The sequence below is a fragment of the Vulpes lagopus genome, chromosome 10 (assembly GCF_018345385.1).
Source record: "Vulpes lagopus strain Blue_001 chromosome 10, ASM1834538v1, whole genome shotgun sequence".
Lineage (NCBI taxonomy): Eukaryota > Metazoa > Chordata > Mammalia > Carnivora > Canidae > Vulpes > Vulpes lagopus.
Genome location: NC_054833.1, coordinates 67,917,129 through 67,939,468, shown reverse-complemented (window position 1 = coordinate 67,939,468; position 22,340 = coordinate 67,917,129). Strand labels below are relative to the sequence as shown.

Here is a 22,340-nt window from a genome sequence, read left to right as displayed (position 1 = left end):
CAAGTGTTGGTTGGAAGGAAAAAATGAGGCAACATGAGCGTAGTGCCTGGCTCATTCAAGAAGGCCAGTGAGTCAGGATGAAGGGGGTGCAAGAGGAAGCAAGAAGGGTGGGTAGGCCCCTGCAGAGTCACCTGGGCTGATGCGCAGTCCTGCTCTGTCCTGGGTTTCTACACTGGCCTGCTGGGTCATCCCGTAGACAAGGAGGAACAGCGGTCTGCATCAGACCATGGGGCATGGCAGTGGGCAAGGCAGAAATGGCCCTGGCCCAAGCCTCACAAAACCCACAGGCCTCCCCGGAGCACAGTCTCCACGGCCAAGCCGCCAGAGCAGGGAGGGACCCGGGGCCTCAGCCACCTCAGTGGTGGGAGGGTTAAAGGAATTGCAGAATAGCTGTCACCAGCAGGGGCTTTCACCTCCTTTTGCTAAACCCCTCCCGCCTCTAAGGTTCATTCCACCGGTTTTTATCAAATGCCTATTATATGCCAGGTGCTGTTCTAGGCACTAGTGAACGGAAAGGACAAAAAACCCTGTCCTCCTGGAACTGATGTTCAGGTGATGGGAAAAATAAGGAAAATAATAGCATGTGCTGAAGGTGATATGTGCTGTGGAGGAAAATCAAGAAGATCAAAGGGGTGAGAGTGGGCTTCCATGTTTTATTGGGTGGTCAGAGGCCTCATCAAGAAAGTGACAAGTGAGCAAAGACTAGAAGGAAGTGAGCGAAAGGGCCACGTGGAGATCCAGGGAGAGCATTCCAGGCAGAGGGAGCCGCCAGTGCCAAGGCCCTGAGGCAGACAGTCCTGTATGGAAACTGGTCAGAGAGGTGGTAGGGTCAGCTAGCATCAGCTGTGGGGTCAAGAGACAGTGTTTGGCTTTTATAGTGAGATGAGAACCCTTGGAGGGTACTGGGCAGAAGGACAGGATAGGATCTAGGTTTCCACAAGATCCCACTGGCTGTAGGAGGATAAGAGTGTGTGGCCCCAGGGCCGGAGCAGGGAGACTAGTGAGACATTCACCACTGTGGTCCAGGCAGCAATGACAATGCACTGAGACCATGTCTATGTTGAAGAATAAATGGACTCTGGGCAGTCCTGTCCTGCTGGTAACTCACAGCTGTCAGATACATCCAGGTTTTTGTTGTGCTGTGTTGGCTTTTCCACTTGAACTGCTGATGCCTCAGGAAAAGCCAGCACATAGGTCTGCAAGGCAGAGCACCTAGAGTGAGGGAGCCACCCAAGTGAGTGGCATCTACAGGTAAGCCATAGTCAAGAGCTGTCACTCTGAAACCAGGGCCAGAAAGCCTCCTGGAAAATCCAGACAGGGAAGGGAGCATAGGTGGAGACAGTAGCTGGTATCATTCCGGGAAATCTGGCCTCAGAGAGTTGGGAACAGACACCAGTCCCATGCAACCCTGGGAACCCAGCAGAGGCAGGACCCTGGGTCAGACTAATGCTGTCCACCATTCCAAGACCTGGACCTGGCTTGAGGAGGGCGGGGAGGAAGGGTGCCTGACCTCAACACCCCATGGCAAACCCTGCTCTTCTGAATGAATATTGAAACTACTGCCCCAAATGTGTGGTTTTTAAGAGTATTTTTTTAAAGATTTTATTTATTTATTCATGAGAGACACAGAGACATAGGCAAAGGGAAAAGCAGGCTCCCTGTGGGGAGCCCAATGCAGGACTCAATCCCGGGACTCCAGGATCACGACCTGAGCTGAAGGCAGATGCTCAACCACTGAGCCACCCAGGCACCCCTGTTCCAGTTTTTTTAATAACGATATTCTAGTTTTATGAGTTTTAGAAATCATTACAGAAGCAAATATAGAAAAAGGGGACAGGGATCCCTGGGTGGTGCAGCAGTTTGGCGCCTGCCTTTGGCCCAGGGCGCGATCCTGGAGACCCGGGATCGAATCCCACATCGGGCTCCCGGTGCATGGAGCCTGCTTCTCCCTCTGCCTGTGTCTCTGCCCCCCTCTCTCTCTCTCTCTGTGACTATCATAAATAAATAAAAATTAAAAAAATATATTAAAAAAATAGAAAAAGGGGACATATAAACAACAGGGCTGTTACGGCTTCTAGAAAAACCTGGGGATAAATTTAGGCCTCTAAAATTTTACATACACAGTATATAGTTATTTATACTTAAGTATAGTTCAGAACTCCTCTGGCTGTCAGAAGCGGAAACCAAACTCAGCCTGGCAAAAGGAATGAGTTGGCTGTGTGCCTATGAAGGTGGCCCTTAGGGATCACAGGTCAGGTGCTTCAGTGACACCAGGAACCTGCCTCTCTTTTGGATGGGTGATTTATCCCACTCCCCATATATGGACATTAGCCCCCCCCCCCATTTTTCTACCTGTCATGTGCCTATAGGTATTTCTTTGGGCAACATACACAAATGTGTCTTTACAGACTCTGAATAGAGAAATTTTTCAGAGTCAAAGGACATGGAAAGTAAATATTTCAGGAAAATTGGCCAAATTGCCCTCCAAAATGACTGACCTAGTTGATTGACACTCACAGCACACAAGGGGTGGGTGGTACAGGTGTGCACCCTGCAGACTTGATTGTATTTTTCACACTAGAAGGAAGGGTACTATCTGTGACCTGTGTCTGGAGGTGTTACAGTCTCCTGGGCAGCCCCCGGGCTGCACAGAAGCAGCAGGACTGATTCCCATGCCCTGACAGATCCAGTCCACCTTCATAAGGACCCTGTGACACCTGTCTCCCCATAGACCTGTAATGTCCTGCTGCGGTCCCAGCCAGCAGCCCTGATCTCTGTCCTCTGTGCATCAATAAAGAGACTCTTGGGCGTTTGGCCCACATCTCCAGGGCATGGTGGTGGATTTGTGGGGTCTTGTACATCGGCTGCCTGGATTCCCCAGTGCGTTGGCATTAAACTCTACCCTAACCTGAGGCTGGAACCAGCCAAGGCACCTGCTCCAATTGTTTCAGACATCCTCCGTATAGACAGCCTCTGGGAGTTTGAGAACTTGACAAAGCTCCAGTTGGACAACAACATCATTGAGAAGATCGAGGGCCTGGAGCAACTTGTACACCTGGTCTGGCTGGGTAAGGGCCCTTCCTACATGTGTGTCCACCCTCATCCAAGGGGACACCTGGCCAAGGTTAATTGTCTCACAGGCAATTTTCTGCTGCCGGCTCAGCATCAGCCAGGGTGCAGCAGAATGTCCAATTGACTGGAAAAAAGAAAGCCACTCTTTTTTTAAAAGCCTGGGACCTTTGCTGGGCAGAGCCAGCAAAGATGTGCTCAGACACATCACCAGGTGAGAACATTCTGACCCACCTGCCAAACCTCCCCAGCTGGGAGAGGGTCAGGGAAGCAGCCTTGGACTCCTAGTTACTCTAGACTCAGGTTGGCAGACAGCTGTAGGCCCTGCCAGCAGTGGGGGGTGGGGGGAGAGGGGGAGGGCAGAGCAAACCAGAAACAATCATCACGGCTACTAGTGAGCTTGGAGCACCTGCTAAACATAGGCCTTTATGCTTTCTGTGTGAGGCCTGTTAATCCATACAGCATCTCCAGTGTAGGGATGAGCAGAGAGACCACAGTGAGTAATGGGAGCATCAGGCTCCCAGCTGAGCCCAGTCTCCTAGAGCTCTGGCCCACGGCTCTGGCCTCACAGGGTTCTGATGAACAGGGAGAGAGGGCTGGCCAGAGAGCTCTTTACACTGTTGTCTGATTTGGCCCTCAGAGCAATTCTGACAGGTGAGCGTTACACTCCCAAAGTGCAGAAGACAAAATGAGACTCTGTGAGGCCAAGGCACTTACCCAAAAGTTCCAGAGGAGCGGGCATGCAAGCCCATGTCTGCCTGACCCCAGAGCCCACACTCCCTCCCACTCATGAGCAGCCTGCAGCATTAGTGCACCTCCCAATTTGCCAAAATACTCTCATCTATGGTGGTTCTGACAGTCACCAGCCCACAGCAGCCGCATGGACAGGATTATGTTGCCATTTCTCAGATGCAGCAGAGGATGCTGGGAGGCTGACGGGCCTGATAGAGTCATAGGCTACAGGCAGTGGAGGTGGCCTACAGCCAGGTCTTCTGACAGCTAAGTCCTTGTGGCACCCAGCACCCATTAATGCTGAATCTGGGTGTGACAGTGCACCTGCATTGCCAGGAGTCTTTGTCTTTATAGATGAAGGGAAATGGTACTGCATCAGCCCAGACCCTGAGCCATGATTCTTCTAGAAAGCCTTCTGGGTTCCAGCTATCTGAATGTCATGCTTTCAGATGACAGCTACTAGGCCTCACTGTCTCTGATGTAAAGTGAGTGCCATAGCTCCTGTAATACCTAGGGTTCCGTGGGCATGAGAGTGGAGGGGAAATTTCTAGTAAAGAGGTCGGGTGATTCCCCTCAAAGAGTGAGAAGCTGGCCTTTGTCCAGCCATAGTCCCAGTCACCTAGGGACCCAATGACACCAGGAAGATCTGGGTCCCTGAGGTGCAGGGGGGCAGGAGAGACAGTGCCCCAGGGTTCAGCCCAGCCCCCAGCTCATGCGAGGCCCTGCTGGTGGCCCATCATGTCAGCTGTCTGAGGGCTGAGGCTGTGCTGGAGCTAGCTAGCACTGGCTCTCCAAAGCTTATGCACATCTCATCCCAGCCGTGCATTCAGGGATATCAGGCTGCTAGCTTGAAATTGGCCATGATGGGAGGATTTACACCACAGAAATGGGTGAGCACTGCAATTCATGGCCTCCCTGGCTTGGCCCACCAACCCCCTTGTTAGACCTTTACCAGCACTCAGCCAGTTCCAGTGGGGCAGGCTGGCCTTCCCAGAACAGAACTGGCTGCATGGTGGGAAGGGGAATGGGCAGCCTTGGCATATGGCAGACCCCGGCTCAAAGCCCAGCTCTGGCCATGTACTGATTTTACACCCATTCCTACAGCCCTCTGAACCTCAGAGGATTCTTTACGTGTCAGGTGATCTCGGGCATATACTACCAGGCCCCTTGAACCTTGGTTTCCTCATGCATCAAACGTAAACGATGAAACCCTTGTGGGAGTTAAATAAGGTGATGGACTTAAGAGAGAAAGGGATGGGAAGTTAGCATTAGTCTCAACTGTCAGCAGGTGAGTGTCCTCTGGTAGGCCAGGGGGGCTGAATTCAGATGTGGATAAATGGACTTCCCAAACCACTGTTTAAGATTTTATTTTTTATTCATGAGAGACACAGAGGCAGGCTTCCTGCAGGGAGCCCGATGTGGGACTCGATCCCTGGACCCTGGGATCATACCCTGAGCTGAAGGCAGATGCTCAACTGCTGAGCCACCCAGGTGTTCCCCAAACCACCGTTTAAATGTGATGGCATGCAGCTCTCTTTTTTAAAAAAGATTTTTTAAAAAAATTTGCAAATTTCAAAGCTTATGAAAAATTTCCAGTTTAGCCCTGTGGGTCATTGGTGTCCAGGATAGAGTTGCAGCTCCAGCCTCAACCGACCCCTAAACCCACAGTGGGGGACAAAGCAAATTTTGTTCCCTGGAATGTGAACCTCGGGCTAGAGAGGGCCTAGTGTCTCAGTGGGGATTCGAAGTTGGGGTTTTGGAGGCCCCCAGGTGAGCTGTGATGCAGCTGGAATATCCTGGCCTGCTATGTGTCCAGGAAGGAGCCCTGGATGAACTCTGGCACCACTGTTAGCTGTGTGGCTTTGAGCAAATCACTGAGCCTGTCTGTGTGTCAGTTTCCCTATGATCAAATGGGAAGAGAAATTCCAGACTGCCACTCAGGGTTATTGTCGGAGGATATACTCATAAGCACCTGATAAACTGGTAAATGCTAAGCAGACAGGCAATATTATTTTTTTAAAGATTTTATTAAATGGAGGAAGGAGTGAGGCAGAGGGAGAGAGAGTCTCCAGCAGACTCTGAGCCGAGCCCAGAGCCTAATGTGGTGCTCAATCCCACCACCCCAAGATCATGACCTAAGCCAAAAACAAGAGTCTGACGCTTAGCTGACTGAGCCACCCAGCACCCCAGGAGGTATTATTATTAAAATGCCCATAGGTTTGAGGGAAGGAGGCCCTCCAAACAGTCTCCTCCCACTCCAAGATGTACCGTTTTGGACCTGCCATTCAGCATTTCCATCCAAAACAACCACAGAGCACAAACATGAGTGTTTGCCCATCTGCACCCAGCCAGGGAGACGAGTGGCAGAAACAGGAGGGGGCAGTCATAGTTGGAAACCATAGGAAAGAATTCATGCCCGGCTTCTAGAAAACCATAAGTAGTCAGACAGTGAGTCAGTTCCTGGCCTGTCAGCTTGCTGCTGTCTCCCAGAGCATGGTAGCCCGCTGGGTTTGTTTCACGACGGTCCACCCTCCGGACCCTCATAGCCCTCTTCCTTCCAGACCTGTCTTTCAACAACATTGAGGCCATTGAGGGGCTGGACACACTGGTGAACCTGGAAGACCTAAGCTTGTTCAACAACCGGATCTCCAAGATTGACTCTCTGGATGCCCTCGTCAAGCTGCAGGTGTTGTCGCTGGGCAACAACCAGATCGGCAACATGATGAATGTGAGTTCTCGGGCACGGCTGGTGCCGGGAACCAGAGTGGCTGCTCCTGCTGGCCTCCTGACCCGGAGCAGAGGGTGGGGCCGGGCACTATAGGTCATCGGAGGAGTTGGGTTGTGGGAGGAGGGTCCGTGGCCAGGGGAAATGGAGACTCGGCCTTCCAGATCACCTCCAGATTATTCCACAAAGAGATTAGATAGTGTTTAAACACCATGCTTCCCCTGTGCTTAGCCCACCAGTGGATTGCCAGGTCGTATGTCTGCCTCTTCCCCTGAGCCCCACACTCACATAACAGACACTTGCTGAGGTGAGAACCTAGTGGGTGTGGGGCACTTGGCCTGAGCTCAAAGGTACAGAGACAAACGGGGACTGGTCCCTTTGGGGGTGCTGACCACATACCCACAGAATCAAGATATGAGGTGACAGCCTGTGGCATTGGCATTGTGGGGGAAGGCAGGCTGCACATCCCGAGAGCAGGTGACCTGGGGCTGGGATGTGCTCTCCCCCTCTCTCCCACGGCTCTCAGAGACTTCCGGGTCCCCTGGCTGCTACTCTTTCTCATACCCCATCAATATATTTTCACCGCACTTACCCCCAGACCATCATGGTTTTACTGACTTTCTAGAACATTCCTGTTCCCTGGCCCTAGAATTTGAAGCCTTTTTTTTTTTTTTAAAGATTTTATTTATTTATTCATGAGAGACACACACACACAGAGAGGCAGAGACACAGGCAGAGGGAGAAGCAGGCTCCATATAGGGAGCCCGACGTGGGACTCGATCCTGGGTCTCCAGGATCATACCCTGGGTTGAAGGCAGCGCTAAACCGCTGAGCCCCCCAGGCTGCCCCAAGAATGTGAAGCCTTGATGCAAGGGTAGGGACCATGTGAGCTTTTTTCCTGCTGTATCCCACAGCCTAGCACCCGCCTGAGACCCGTAGGTGCTTAATAGCGTTTGTAGAACAAATACATATGTGACTGAGAGAAACTCCTTATAAAAAGCGTGCTAGATTTCTTCTCCGTCTTTTGTATAGTACAGCATCTGGGTGTTCAGAAGATGCTGCCAAGTGAAATACCAGCTATGTTGTTGACTCCACCGCCCCCCCCACCCCGTCCCACTTTACTAAAACAGAGTACAGGAAGAATAAATGGTAGGTAGCGAATGTCCCTCTGTTACCCAGTGAATCCAAGGTTACTAGATGGGGTTCCATTTAATTTAAGAGATCTGGCCCTTGCATAGGGTTTCCAAGGAAAAGGCACGCTGACTCTGAGTGACCAGTAGTTAACCACCACCACCACCATTTACTGAGCAGGTGAGAGGCCCACCTCTAAATGCTTTCCAGAGCTCATTTCTTTTGGTCTCTCAACACCTATGACACCCATTATAGAACCCTTGTACCCATGTTACAGATGAGGAAACAGGCTCACACACATTAGGCAACTTGCCCAGGGTCCCACAGCTAGCCTGGATCAGGACGGCCGTCCAGCCTGCTCCTCGCTTGGCACTCCACCCAGTGCTTGCCAGTGTCGTGGCCAGGCTGTGGACGCTGGCTGAGGGATGAGGGGAGAGGCCACCAGGGCTGTTTTCGGCTTTGCGGTACCCAGGAAAACAGGCTGCTCTCCCCTCTTCTTCTCAGATCATCTACCTGCGGCGGTTTAAGGACTTGCGGACGCTCAGCCTCTCTGGGAACCCCATCGCAGAGTCGGAGGATTACAAGATGTTCGTCTGTGCCTACCTTCCTGACCTTGTGTACCTGGACTTCCACCGTATCGACGACCACATGGCAAGTGTCTCCCTCCGGGCCTCCCCACTCTGAGTCAGTCTTCAGGCCCCCCACCCCCACCCCAGGCTTGGGTGCACGGAGGCCGGGCCTCCTGTACACACAGGGGAGCTGCTGCCTCTGTGGGTAGATTCCTGAGGCTGGCAGTTCCGGACCTGCTCACAGGTGGCCAGGCCCTCCCTGGGTTGCTTCCCGGCACCCCCCCCCCCTTCTGCCATCCTGCACTGTCTGATTTTCTGGATGTAGAAGTTGGGGAGGGGAGGGCCAGCAGTTAGCCAGCATGAGCGGCTCTCTGCAGAGCCAGGACTCGTCCCTACCCCAGAGCAGCAGTAACCACTGGCTGTGGTCCTGCACTTACCTGCCACACACAGGCTGCTATTTCACATTGCTGTCGCCATGGCCCATGAGGCAGGCCAGCTCTCACCCTCAGCTTGCCACCCAAGGGTCTGCACAGTGACGTGCCTCGCTGGGAGCTCACGGCCCGGGGTGGTGGGACCCGGAGCTGGTGCCAGACGGAGCTGGTGAAGGCCTTGCCTCTGGCCGCTGCCGGGTCTGGCCCCTGCCCCCTCTTTCCCATGCTCCTGCTGTGAGCTGCCTCCTGTGGCTCACTTCTTGCCCCACAGTATGATCAGTTTATGGGCTTTCCCCACCAGAAGGAAAGAACCTGGCCCAATACGTGAGGCCTTGGTGGTTGGAACAGATGTCCCTCCATGTTGGGTGCTATGGAGACAGAGGACTGTTTGACCTGCCTGCTCCTTCTCACCGGAAGCTGGTGCCTTTCCTGAGAGAAGGGAGCCCGTGCTTGGGAGCACTGAGGTGATGGGGAGCACTCTGGGGAGCCCAGCAGAAGCTGGGAGGACTGGCCAACAGATCTCAGTGCTGATCCTGCCCAGCCAGGACCTCGGAACAGAGCACGGTGCCCAGGTGGACTGTGCCACCTTCCAGATGTGGGGCCCTCTGCTTGCCAGGGCTTCCTTGGGAGGTCCACAGGGATAGGGTGGGGTGGGAGAGTTGCCTCTCCTCAGACTCAAACTCTAATACTCTCAAGTATTTTTTTTCCCATTTATACAATAATTTGAAAGTCATCATAGGCTCCAGTGCTGGGAATAGGCCAGAGAGCTGTTGAGGTGTGTTTCAAAGCTCATTATAGAACCAGGAGACAACTTAACACTGCACAGTTCTGAAGGCATTCTTTCCTTGGACCCCAGAAGTTTCCATAAAGGGCAGATAGCTGAGTCTGGGCATCCCTTTTACAATTCAGAGACTTGGCTTGAAGCATCAAGATAAATAATAAGTAAGAGGATATCAGAGTAGATTTGTGCAAAGCGGGGGCACATGAAACACCCCTGTCACGTTACTGCCTGCCCTCGGGCTGGCCACAACCTGGCCGGAGCCCCTGGCCTCTTGGTACTGTAGGGCTTGGGCAGCAGGACAGCTGGTTTGTGGGCATAGCCCAACCAGGAGAGGGTCCAGGCTGTCTCCCGGGTCTCCGGCTGGAGTCCTGGATGGCTCACCTCAGTGGGACTGTGGGAGGACAGAAGTCCAAAAAGCAAGCTCTTGAGGTGCCTCTCAGCTCTGTGGAGCTCTCCTTGAGGGTTCCCCCTGTTTTCATCAGGCCACTTTTAAGTTGAGGCCCTGGCCTCTGCCTGGAGGCTGGCAGTCCCGCCTTGAAGAGCAGAGGACTGTCCCTGCCAACCACGTGGAATGGAAAGGGTAGTGAGCTTGCAGGCTTTGTGTGTGTGTGTGGGGGGGGGTCGGGGGGACAGGAAACAGGGTGGGGGCCAAGGCAGCAGGGCCATGTTGGGGTTTAGGGCTTATCCCGGTCAAGGTGGAGGCCTGTGGGGAGACCTGAGCAGTTTCCGGCAGAATTTGTGATGTGGTGAGCAGTTCAGGGCCCTGTGACTGGTGTGGAGAACAGAGGGAGAGATGTGGGACTGCAGGAAGGCAGGGGGAGGCAGAGGGCAGGGCTGTGGGAATGGGAAGGAGAGGAGGGCTCAGATACTTGAGGCTTTTAAAATTTTTAATTTCTGGGGATTCCTGAGTGGCTTAGCGGTTTAGCACCTGCCTTCAGCCCAGGGCATGGTCCTGGAGTCCCGGGATCAAGTCCTACATCGGGCTCCCTGCATGGAGCCTGCTTCTCCCTGTTTCTCTGCCTATTTCTCTGCCTCTCTCTCTCTCTGTCTCTCATGAATAAATAAAAATCTTTAAAAAATTTTTTTATATTTCCTTATTAAAGGATAAGTATGTAAGAAAACAATATAAGCACATAGCTCCATGAATAATAGATCTAAAGATGTCACCTCTGCAGTATAAACCATTTGCAGCCAAAGCCCAAGGCACAAAACTAGAATGATCCATATACTGCCATCATGTTCAGAAGTGAGGCTGGGAGGGGCTTCAGGCAGCACAGGACAGTGGAAAGAAAGCTCAGGATCTGGAATCAGACTGACCCCAAGGAAGTACCTACCTTCCTTTGTGGCACCAACATATAGGAAAAAGAGACAATTACATCATCCCACAAATATGTGAAAATGCCAGGAGGCAAGGACACAGGCCGAGATGTGTAAGATGAGGGGTGGTGGTTTGGGGGTGGCTTCCCCAAGGAAGTGGTTCTGAGCCAGGATCTGTAGGAAGAGCGGGAGTTGGGTGGTGAAGGAATGGCCTGTGCAGGAGGTAGAGCACATGCAAAGGCCTGTGACAGGAGACAGCACGGTGAGGGGGCTGGTGCCCAGAGCTCAGAGAGCTAGAGAGGGTGGCAGGCAGGGCCTCACAAGCCATGCTGGGTGCTTGTCATTACCCTACACCCAGGAGGAAGTCATACAAGGTAAGCAAGGGACTAACAAGATTGGGTTTGCATTTAACAGAGATTGCTCCGGCTTTTTGCCAGGGGAGCAGTGGACAGACTAGGTGGGAGGATAGGATGCATGGGGGAGCCTGGCTAGGAGGCTGAGGCGGGGTCCCGGCCAGACAGGATGGTGAGACGTGAGCAGGAGCCAGCATGGACAGGCCTGGGCACAGCTGGGGTCTGATGGGCAGGGAAGGGTCCAGGCTATCTCCCGGGTTTCCAGCTGGGGGTGCTGAATGGCTGGAGGGCTTCCCACCTCAGTGGGACCACAGAGGTCCATCTTGGACATGGTGAATTGGCAGTGCTCTCCAGGCAGTGGGGGGAGAGAAGCCTTCAGAAGCTCACTTCTGGCTCTCAGAGGTAGAGTCTGGGCTGAAGGTAAAGACCAGAGTGTCGTCTGAGGGTGGAGCAATCAGATGTGCTTGCACTTGATGCCTTAGTACAGTTGAGATCTCCTGGGGTAGTAGAGTGAGCCAGGAAGGGTGAAGACTGAGCCCTAGGGGCTCCAGCAGTCCCTGGTGGGTGGAAGGGTGTGAGCAGGAGGGGTAGGAGGAGGAGAGCCAGGAGGTGGCAGGCCACAGGGCCAAGGTCTGAGGCCCGTGTGACCAGGTAACCGCCTTTACTGTTTCTAACAGCCAGAACAGCTGCTATGGAGAGCTAGGGGCACACTGCTCCAGGGCCCCTGCTCCAGGCCATGCCCCACACATCCTCCATCTGCCTGTGCTGCCTTCTCCCATCCTCTCGGTCCTCCCTAACCTTTAGACTCAGAAAACTTGGAAAAGGCCATGAGGAAGCAAGCCATCCTTGTCCACACAGCCTTCACCAGAGGGCTGTCCACTGCCCCGCATACATATTAGCGGGGCCACAGGACGGCAGAGGCCGGTGTGGCCGGGGGGAGCAGATGTGCCCTGATAACGATGCCATTTCCCACGCCCCCGTCAGAAAGAGATGGCGGAGAGTAAGCACCAGTACAGCATCGATGAGCTGAAGCACCGAGAGAACCTGATTCAGTCCCGGCTGGAGGATGAGCAGGCCCAGCAGGAGGAGCTGGAGAAGCACAAGGTACTGTGCTGGGCAGAGCCTGCCAACCCCCTCTCCCTGCCCTAGTTCCAGGGTGCCGGCCACAGGCTGTGGGGCCAGTTTGATGAAAGTCTGTGGGGCCTGGGCCCCCAGAACCTGTCTTGATTGAAAAGGTATGCCACGTGGCATCTCCTGGCTCTGGTGGAGCATGTCCATCATCCACAGGGCAGCGCCCTGTCCCCGCCTCACTCTGCTGGCCACCTGCCTGCAGAGCCAGCTCTGTGTCAGCCTGGACATCACCTGTCTCATCTCCACACCAGCGTGCTGGGTTCCAGCACGAGGGCCTGGGGAAACGATCTGATAGGGCTGCTCCTTAAAACCTCTGGCGTTTCCACTGCAGCCAGGAAGGTTCAGGTCCTTCCTCAGGACAGCCCCGGACCCATTCCTCCTCCCGTAGCCCACACCCCTTCCTCCAGCCCGACTGAGCCATGTGCAACCTTCAAGCATCCCCTCCTCCACTCTCTGCCGAGTGTCCAGTGACCCCAGTGCCCGTGCAGGGCCCTGCCCGCTGAGCCCCTGCCAGGGCCCGAGACGTGAATCAGAGTCCCCTGAGCCCTGCCGTGTTTCTGATTGTAGGCTGCGTTTGTCGAGCACCTGAATGGTTCCTTCCTATTTGACAGCATGTACACCGAGGACGTGGAGGGCAACAAGCTGGCCTACCTGCCTGGCGTCAGCGAGCTCCTTCAGGCATATCCTTCCAAGTTCATGTCCAAGTCCTCTAGTGGAGCCGGGGCCCCACACCACCAGCCTGCAAGGGGCAGGTCCCCCTCTGCTCAGGCCTCAGTTTCCCCATTTTCCCCAAACCCTAGAGCATAAAACCTCTCCTTCACAGCAACAGGCCCAAGAGGCAGTGAAGCACCGGGTCAGCTGAGCGGCATGGGGAAATGCTGTCCAGATTTCAGGGGACATGCTGAGTCTCTGATCAGCATGGTGCATGGTCTGCTGTGCTTGACAAGCCAGGCTGTCAAGAGGGAAAATTGAAGTGTGTAACTATGGCACTTATCCTTAGTACCTATATTTACTTGTTTTGCTGTGTGCTTCTGGTACAGTGTTTATAATTTCCCGACCACCCAGGAGATGGGTACTGTGATTAATCCCATTTTATAGTTAGGGAAGCTAGACTTAAGGTTACTTGTCCAAAGTCATGCAGTTAGAAGCTGGGATTTGAGCCCTTATCTGTGAGGCTAAGAGCCTGCATCCTTTCCCCCAATCAGCTAGTGCCCAGAGGATGTTCTTGGCACTTGTCATCATGGCTCCAGACACAATAGTGCCACCATCACTGATTAGAAAGAAATTCTCTTAAAAACCCAGTATTTTAGAAAAGGTGGGGGAGGGGCAGGGAGGGTGTGAGGCTAAGCAGAAGGTGACGAGCCAGGGCTCTGGGCCAGCTAGATGGGCTCCCAGCCTGGCTCTGCCACCCACTGGCTGGACAAGCGGGGCTCATATCTGGGCTGTAGTGCCTGCCTGACCTCAAGGACTCCGTGCTGCAGGTGAGGAAGCCGAGGCCCTAGACAGGTAAAGTGGCTTCCCAGGGAAAAGCAGCAACAGAGCCAGGACTTGAACCTGGATCTCTCTGCTTCAAGCCTATGGTCCCCGGACCTCCACAGGCTCCCCTTGGTGCCCTGCAGCCACTGAGCAGGAAGACAGACCCCCCAACACCCAACAAAGGTGCCCCCTAGAGAATATGCCGGAGACAGAAATAAAACCACTCGGCTCCCAGCCCCTCCCCTGCCCCTGTAGATCCCCCAGGATGCCAGCTTCCTTCCCTGAGGCCAGTCCCATTCCTGAATCCTTCAGGCTGGGGATGGAGATGCCTCAGCACGGCATTAGACTCCGAATCTCAACTCTCAGCCCCGCGCCAGGAGCTATCAGCACCTCCATTTTGTATCCTGCCGGCGGCCTGCCCCAAGAAAGCCAGCAGTCTCCTTAATGGCCACTCACCTACAAGGACAAGTTTGTCATCATCTGCCTGAACATTTTCGAATATGGCCTGAAACAGCAGGAGAAGCGGAAATTGGAGCTTGATACGTTCAATGAGTGTGTCCAGGAGGCCATCCAAGAAAACCAGGAGCAGGGCAAACACAGGATTGCCAAGTTTGAGGAGAAACACTTGCTGGTAGGCTCTGGCCCTCCCTGTCCTCTCCCTGCCCCCCTGCTCCGGATGCTGATGCTGCCCCATGGGCCCGGCCCCACTGGTGGGGCTACACGCCATCTACCTCTCTTCACCCCTAAGACCAATAGTCATTGTCCCAATTTGCCAGCAATCACACAGCTCAGTGGCAGACATGAGCTTTAGCTTTCTACTGGTGTGACCAGCCATGACTCCAGCACCATGCTGGGGCTGAGCCCAGGGTGAGGCCTGTGCGTCTCCTTCACCTAAAACACCCCTGGGGTTCAAGGTAGTGGCACCATTACTATTAACAATGGTATTATCTTTGCCACTCTTGTTACAGCAGTGACAATAACCACTACTTCTCTTTTGTTCATTCATCCACTTAGCAGACATTTTCTGAGCCACTGCTCCATGCCCGGCCTAGGAAGCCAGACCCCTGCTGGACATGGCTCCTGCCCTTAGCGAGCTCCCACCTGGTACAGAGGGGCAGACCTAGGCCCTCCCCACTGCGGTAGTCAGCACTCTACTGGAGGGGGGCTCAGGAAGTCTGGAGGGTTCCCAGAGGGACCTTAACTCAGGCTGAGGCTCAAAGGACAACGACAGATGGGCTGGGGATAGGAGATAACAGCATTCCACTTGACAGAGTGGGCCTGAGGGGTTCAGGAGCTGCCAAACCCAGGCCACTTGGCCCAGGCCAAGTAGTGCTCAGTGAGACTTGTTTCTTTTAGCTACCATTATTATTATGGTTAATAGAGAAAGCAGGTGCAGGCATGCACAGGGTGATGGGCAAAGGGAGAGAGAGAATCTTAAGCCAGCTCTGCACCCACCAGCGTAGAGCCCACCATGGGGCTTAGTCTCACAACCCTGAGGTCATGACCTGAGCCAAAATCAAGAGTCAGACACTTAACCAACTGAGCTCCCCAGGTCCCCCCATTTAGCGTTATTTTTCAAGACCGATTCTTAACTTATTCTAAATTAAATAACAGATCTTTGTGAGACTATAAGGAAAGCTATGGACCTTTCTCCTAAAAAAACCGTCCACACACACCAAGTCTGAGCACCTGCCTACAGTGTCAGGGGCTTCAAGGAACCCATAAAGCCACTCCTGGTTGGGAAGTCTTAATTGTGGGTCTTTTGTTTTGTTTTGTTTTGTTTTGTTTTGTTTTGTTGGGAACTCTTAGTTTTAAAGTCAAGCAGAGGGATGCCTGGATGGCTCAGTGGTTGAGCATCTGCCTTCGGCTCAGGGTGTGATCCTCAGGGTCCTGGGATCAAGTCCTGCATCGGGCTCACTGCAGGAAGCCCACTTTTCCTCTGCCTGTGGCTCTGCCTCTCTCTGTGTGTCTCTCATGAATAAATAAATAAAATCTCTGAAAAAAATGAAATCAAGCAGACACAATGTTTAAAGTCCAGTTCCTATAGAAGTCCAGTTCCTGGCTGGCGATGGGCTCCCAGGTACTTCCCGGCCCTCCTCAGGCCCTCCTCAGTCTCCAGTCCCTGTTCTTGTCTCCTTGGCCTCACATTCCATGTGATTTAACCCTCAGGTCCCTCCTCCGCAGGTGATGTCGAGGGGTGTTACTGCATTCAACTGGGAGTTCAAGCCTGTCAGCAGAGGAACACATTTGGCTCACATGTGTGTTTTGTTTGGCCTGCAGAGGGTTTTAAAACGTTTTGAACATCCTGCTGACATTAAAAACGGGCAGATTCCAAAGAAGAATTGTGGTTGCCAGCTTCTCTGGAGGCAGCTGTCCCCTCTGGACAAGCCACATTTCCAGTCCCCTGGTCCCTGTCTGGCACATCCTCCCTGACATCTATCTGGTCCCTATAACCACTGGATTCGGGAGGTGTGGACGCCAGCCAGCTGGCTTCTCCTGGCCCCTCAGCAACAAATCCTCCCCTGGAGAAGCAGGACATGGGCCAGGCTACCGCCAGTGTTGTGCTCCTACTGGCGCCAAGCCTGACTCCCTAACGTGCCGGGTGTAGGTCTTCAGAGCCCCTGAGGCACTGGCCCCTCCCGGATGATTGCTCCTCTCCTGGAGTCTACGGGGACCCTACAAGGTGCTGACGTCCCAGCCCAAGGGGGCGCTGCCTGGCACTGGGATTTTCCTGGGCTCCCCATGTGCCTCTAGTGCTCAGCCCAAGTTGAGCTCGCTCTCTGGCTTGGAAGCTTGCAGGACCCCATGAGCCAGAGACCCCAGTTCTCTCTCCTCTCAGGGCCTCTCTGAGCGTGTCCTGTACTGCCCCTCCCCCAGCCCCCACTGGCCCAGGGTGCCCTCAGCGCCCCCCTCCGGGTGCCTAGGGGGGCACGGCTTGGGGTCAGAATGCTCATGTCAACCCCTGGCTGTGACTCTGCTACCCTGCGTTTCCTCACTAGAGAAATGGGGATAACCGCCTCGTAGGACTGGGGTGGGGAGACAGCAGGGAGCAGAGCCAGGGCAGAATTGTGACCAGCAGGCTGTGTGGTCGGAGTCCCTGGACAGGCAGTACATGCATAAGCATGGGCGCAGAGTGACCGCCATAGACGGGGAATACGGTCGGTCTGCCTCTAGTCTCAGTGCGTGTGTGCGTGCATGCGTGCGTGCGCGATCAAAGTGTAGCATGCACTGTTCTGCACTTTGCTGCTTTAATCCATGCAACTTAGAGATCCTTCCAAAACTTGCTTCCTTTTTTATTAGCTAAACTCTCTCACTGTGTGGATGAGCCATGACTTATGAAGCCAGTCCCTGTTGACGGACAATTTGTTTTTTTCCCCAATCTTTTGCTCTTCCAAACGGTGTTGCAATGGGTGAGTTGGTGCAAGTTTGATCTGCAGGTCGAAGGTCCTAGAAGTAGAACAGTGCATGGCTACTTTTGCTAGTCATTGCTCGGGTGTGCTCTACAGAGGTTGTAGTTTCTGCAGCCCTGCCTGCCCCCAGTCAAACTGGTATTCTCAAGCTTCCTCATGTTTGCCATTCTGGCATACTTGGGGTGTGTATTTTCTCATAACTGAGGGCAAGCATTATATGTTTTGTAAATGTCTGTGTTTTTTATACTGTATAAGAACTATTTGTTCTTATAATATGCCCTAACCCATTTTTTTACATTTGGTTTTTGGTCTATATCTCTTTCTATTAAAAAAAAATCATTACTTTGTAGGAGCCCTTTATAGATTGAGAAGTTAGCTCTGGGTCAGTGAAATGAGTTGGAAATATGTTTCCCACTTTGTTGTTTATCTTGTCATTTTTCTGTCTAGGGTGCTTTTGCCACTCAGAATTTCTAAAACTTTTATGGAGTATAATTTTTTAAGTTGTTTTTTTTTTAAAGATTTTATTTAATCATGAGACACAGAGAGAGAGAGAGAGAGAGAGAGAGAGAGAGGCAGAGGCACAGGCAGAGGGAGAAGCAGGCTCCATGCAGGGAGCCAGATGTGGGACTCAATCCCGGGTCCCCAGGATCACGCCCTGGACTGAAGATGGTGCTAGACTGCTGAGCCACCCAGGCTGCCCTATGGAGTATAATTTATCAAGTCTTTTTTCTGGTTATACTTAGAAAGGACTTCTCCACTGGAGATTATTTCTTAAAATCCACTCATTTTTCCTTCTAGTACTTTTATGGCTTTACTTTATACATTTAAGTCTTCCCTCTGTGGGAAATACGTTTTCATGTAAGGTTCAAGGTAGGGATTGAACCTGATTTTTCTCCCTATGAGGTAGCCATGATTATAAATATTCTTCACACTGAATTGTGGCAAGTTACTCTGTCCTGCTTCCCAACTAATACCATATATCAACAGAAACAAGTTGGTGGTGCATCTGGTAGTAAAGCCCCCAGGACGTTTGTCAGTGAATGGCTGGAATTCAGTGCCAGGCTTGGGCCCCAGGGTACTTTCCAACCCTCTCATTACAAACAGTCCAGCTCTGGAGTGTTCCATGGGCCCAACTGGTTTCCTAACAACTATACCTTTTTTCCAGTGTCCCTCTACCTGTACCTGCCATGGGCCTTTGATTGGAGACTCTGCTAGCCAAGCCCCTGCTGAGCCCAGAGCTCATATATACCACCTAATCTCCAGAACTCTGTGACACACACACTTCTCTCCCCCTTTACGTGAGGAAACCAAAGCTTAGAGAATGAAGGTAGCACACTCAAGGTCACACTGCTTATAAGTTACCCAGACGGGATTCAGATTCAGGTTCACCTGACCCTGAAGCCACTGCTTCTTCCACCCAGCCCAGCCACATCTAATGAAAACCAGAGCTAACAAACCAGTGCCAGCATTTGCGCTGCCTCCAGGCAAGGGGAGGGGAAGCAGCTTCTGCAAGCTCACAGAGCCAACAAGTGGCAGAGCTGACACTTGAACTTGGACAGCCCAACTCCAGAGTCTAAGTTCTCACCCACAAAGCCAACTGTCGCCTGTCATTAACTAACTACACTTGGTCATGGATTCCTATAGCACAGGCTTTTGTTTCCAGAGTCTAAATGCCATTCGAGATGAGTCTGAACTGACCAACTTCGAGATGAAGATAGTGGAATATGGCAAGGACATCATGGAGCTGTTCAACGTGCTCATGACACTGGAGATGCAATTGGTAGAGCAGCTGGAGGTGAGGCTGAGTCCCTGGGGCTCAGATGTGGCGTGATCGTGCCCTATCAGGCCCGTTTGCAGGAACATGGTGATTCAGCTGCCAAATCATACCCGAGCTGGAGCCTTCCCGAGTGTTCCTCTGCTGGAAATGTCCAGTGCGACTCAGCATGGCAGACTAAAGCTTTCTTTGCTCATCAGCCAGGTGTTTTCTTTTAATATTGCTTTTAATATATTCCAATTGTTCAGATTGTGATTCTTGTGCAGCATGAGAGCTGAGCTCATTCCTCTGGAATGCACCCCCTAAGAGCCACAGCGGGGAGAGGTTTTTTTATTAGACCCAAGGAGCTGTCTGGGTGCTTGAGAAACAAAGTAGGCCCCCTGCTCTAGGATGGAACAAAGGCTCCTCTGCATTGCAGCCTGTATTTGCCACATCTCAGGGCCATGCGAGGAGCCTGCGATTCAGCACAAAGTTGTGGCAGTGCAGCATGCTGCTATCTAGAATTCCTTATAGCTGGAGTGACTTGTGTTCATGAGGCAGCTAAGGCTGGGAGTCTGAAGGGCCGTGATGAATTGAACCTCATTGGATGCTGCCGTGGCTGGGCCAAGAGATAGTGCCTAATCAATTCCTCACATGTCAAGTGACACCTCCGACATGGATAGATCTCCCCATCATGGCACAGGGCAGATGCTTGCTCCCCACTGGGGAGTGCTGCAAAAAGCAGCTCATGGAGCATCAGGGGAGGCTCAGGCGGCAGCTCCCCACTGTTAAATGCAGGGAGGGTCCTTTTCCAACAGCCAGAAATTCCCCAGAACCTGTGCATGGTCAGGCGTACTAGTATTACCAGTGGCTGGAAAGCTGTTAGGTGCAGTCATGCTTTTCAAAGGACTCTATTTTTATTCATCACAACAGTGTTTACACACATTTGAAAAATGTGCAGCTCGGTCTGCAGACAGTCCTCAGACTCCTGTAGATTCTCGATGCCCTTCATGTACCCTGAGGCCCCCTGGGTCCATGGTAGATCAGAGGCATGACCCATCCTGGGGGCTCATAGGGGAGCAGGCCTAACCATCACATCTGCCATGGCTCCCTCATTGAAGTCTCATTTAGGCCTGGGTGCCCAGCTAAGCACTGGGATGCAGCCCCGTGGGGTACATCAGAGGGAGGTAGAAAGCCATCATGCAGCTGCACTCGTGGTGAGTGGTTGGGGGTAATGGCCAGCATTACTGAGGCACCTTGCAAAGCATTTTGGGTGAAGTAAGTAACTCATTTAAATTTCACTACTCCAGGGACACCTGGGTGGCTCAGGGGTTGAGTGTCTGCCTTTGGCTCAAGGCATGATCCTGGGGTCTGGGATCAAGTCCCGTGTAGGGCTCCTTGTGGGGAACCTGCTTCTCCAACTCTTCCTGTGTCTCTGCCTCTCTCTGTGCCTCTCATAAATAAATAAAACCTTAAAAATTAAAAAAAAATAAATTTCACAACTCCATGAGACAGCTACTACAAAGGAAACCCATTTCATAGATGAGGATGTTGAGGCCCAAGGAAGTTACACACAGTGGTGGAGCTGGCATAGTGATCCACATGGTGTGGCTCTTAGCAATTTTCTCCCTTGTTCCTCTAGAGGTGATGGATACATGCCACTGAGAAGCCCAAAGGAGGGAGGTTAGCTGTGTGTGTGGATGTGGGTGGTTGTCGGAGGGTGAGACCAGAACAAGTATTCCTGGCAGAGGGCCCAGCATGTGCAAAGGCCTGGACGAAGCTTTGCACTGAACCTTCGAAGGGTGGTGAGTAAGATGAAGTGGCTGAGAGTGACACAGCCATGAGAAAGAGGTCAGGAGAGAAGGCCAGTTCATAGACATCTACCTGGGAAGGTTAAGGTGGTTGGTCTTTACCCTGAAGGTCTGGGATTAGAGGAGGCACCTGCTAAGTTCTAAGGAACACCTTTTGCTCTGACGCTAGGTCAGTCAGGTTCATGTCTAGGTATTCATGCTGTGTTCTTTGTCGTTTCCAGGAGACTATAAACATGTTTGAAAGGAACATCATTGACTTGGTGGCACTCTTTATTGAAAATGTGCAAAGCCTATATCCTTTCCTTGATGACCCTCCGTGGGGAGGCGCTCCCAGCCTGCGGGGGGGAGGCGGAGGGGGGTATCCTGGCCCACACCAGGGGAGGTGCTTGCATTTTTAACAAAAGGCAGAGAAGGGTACAGCTCTTTCATGAACTAAGCAGGATGCAAATAAGTGTAGTCCCTTTCCAGGTGGCCACCTTTGGGGTCACACCTACCCCCTCCCACTGCCACCAATGTCCTAAACATGTTGGCAGAGATGGGTAAAAACCCAGTGCTCTATAATCATACTTCACTTTTTCCCAGCAATACCTGAGCCCGGCTGATTTACAGAGAGAGATCTATACTTGCATCAGGATGCTATCAGACCCATCACAGGATCCCATTTGGTGGGACCCTCCACCTTTGAGACCAGAGGAATGTAAAACTTCCAGTTTTTCACTGAGGAAAAAGTTCACCTTCAAAAGATGGAGATTTGGCAACCACTTGGAATGTTCACAGAATGTTCCACAGGGTCTGAGGGAGTTTCCCGACCCTCAGAACAATGATGCCTTTTTAAAGTAAAGGTTTGGATGCCTAGACTGGCTGCTGCGTGGGGCCCTGTTTGCAGTAGAAGCCCTGACATATTTGTTCTCAAATGGGTGATCATGGGGATGTGGGAGGCCACACCCCAGAATCCCTGCAGGCCTCCTGGGTTGCAAGAACACACGTCCCAGGAGTAGGGCCACATCCATGTTGTAGACACTGACAAATCCTTTATAGTGAGATTGTCGGGGTGAGGAGCCAACATTTGGGGCCTGACCAACCCTTCTGCTACCTGAATTCAGGGCCCTGTCTGGGGGCTGAGTGGGGGCAAACTGCTGTGCTGTACCCCAGAAGTAACCTCCTGGTCCTGCCTCCCTGGCCCACATCCCTGCAAGGGGACAGAAGTTATGGAAGCAGTAAGTAATAAGAGGCCAGGGTCCCCTGAGAACCCGAGTGTGGACCAGAGGGACAAGGCAGAAAAGTGGGGAGGACAGCCAGGCAGAAGAGGCAGCCTGTGCAAAGGCCCTGAGGATGTGTCAGAGAGATTCTAAGACGAGGCCTTTAGGCCACAGTAGAGAGTCGGAAGCCCGGGAGAGTGGTGAGCATGGGAGGGATGAGGTCCAGTCTAGGTATGTGTTTAAGAGCACGCTGGCTGCTGTGGGGAGAAAGGGCTAGAGCTGGGAGACCAGGTCTCGGTTCGCTGTCCAGTCAGGAGGTGGTGGGAGGGAGAGATATGGAGGATTGAGGGGCTCTGAGGGGACAGGGCACCAAGGGTCAGCCATGGGCAGTGTGGTGTTGGTGCATGAGGGGTGGACCGGAGTGGTCCTGGGGTTTCCTGTATGTGGATGGC

General features: G+C 52.7%; 1 protein-coding gene across 6 annotated transcripts in view; it reads left to right on the top strand.

Moving 5' to 3' along the window:
• DRC3 (dynein regulatory complex subunit 3) overlaps positions 1-22,340 on the top strand; it is a 34,592-nt gene that overhangs the window by 5,161 nt on the left and 7,091 nt on the right. For 4 of the 6 annotated variants that reach the window (XM_041770799.1, XM_041770798.1, XM_041770797.1 and 1 more), the window contains 8 exons: positions 2,952-3,068; positions 6,363-6,529; positions 8,162-8,308; positions 12,093-12,212; positions 12,807-12,919; positions 14,172-14,346; positions 18,789-18,920; positions 20,911-20,981. In XM_041770799.1, coding sequence (XP_041626733.1) covers positions 2,952-3,068; positions 6,363-6,529; positions 8,162-8,308; positions 12,093-12,212; positions 12,807-12,919; positions 14,172-14,346; positions 18,789-18,920; positions 20,911-20,981 — 1,042 coding nt within the window. The remainder of the gene's footprint in view (positions 1-2,951; positions 3,069-6,362; positions 6,530-8,161; positions 8,309-12,092; positions 12,213-12,806; positions 12,920-14,171; positions 14,347-18,788; positions 18,921-20,910; positions 20,982-22,340) is intronic. The other 2 variants (XM_041770800.1, XM_041770801.1) reach the window with 2 other exon arrangements.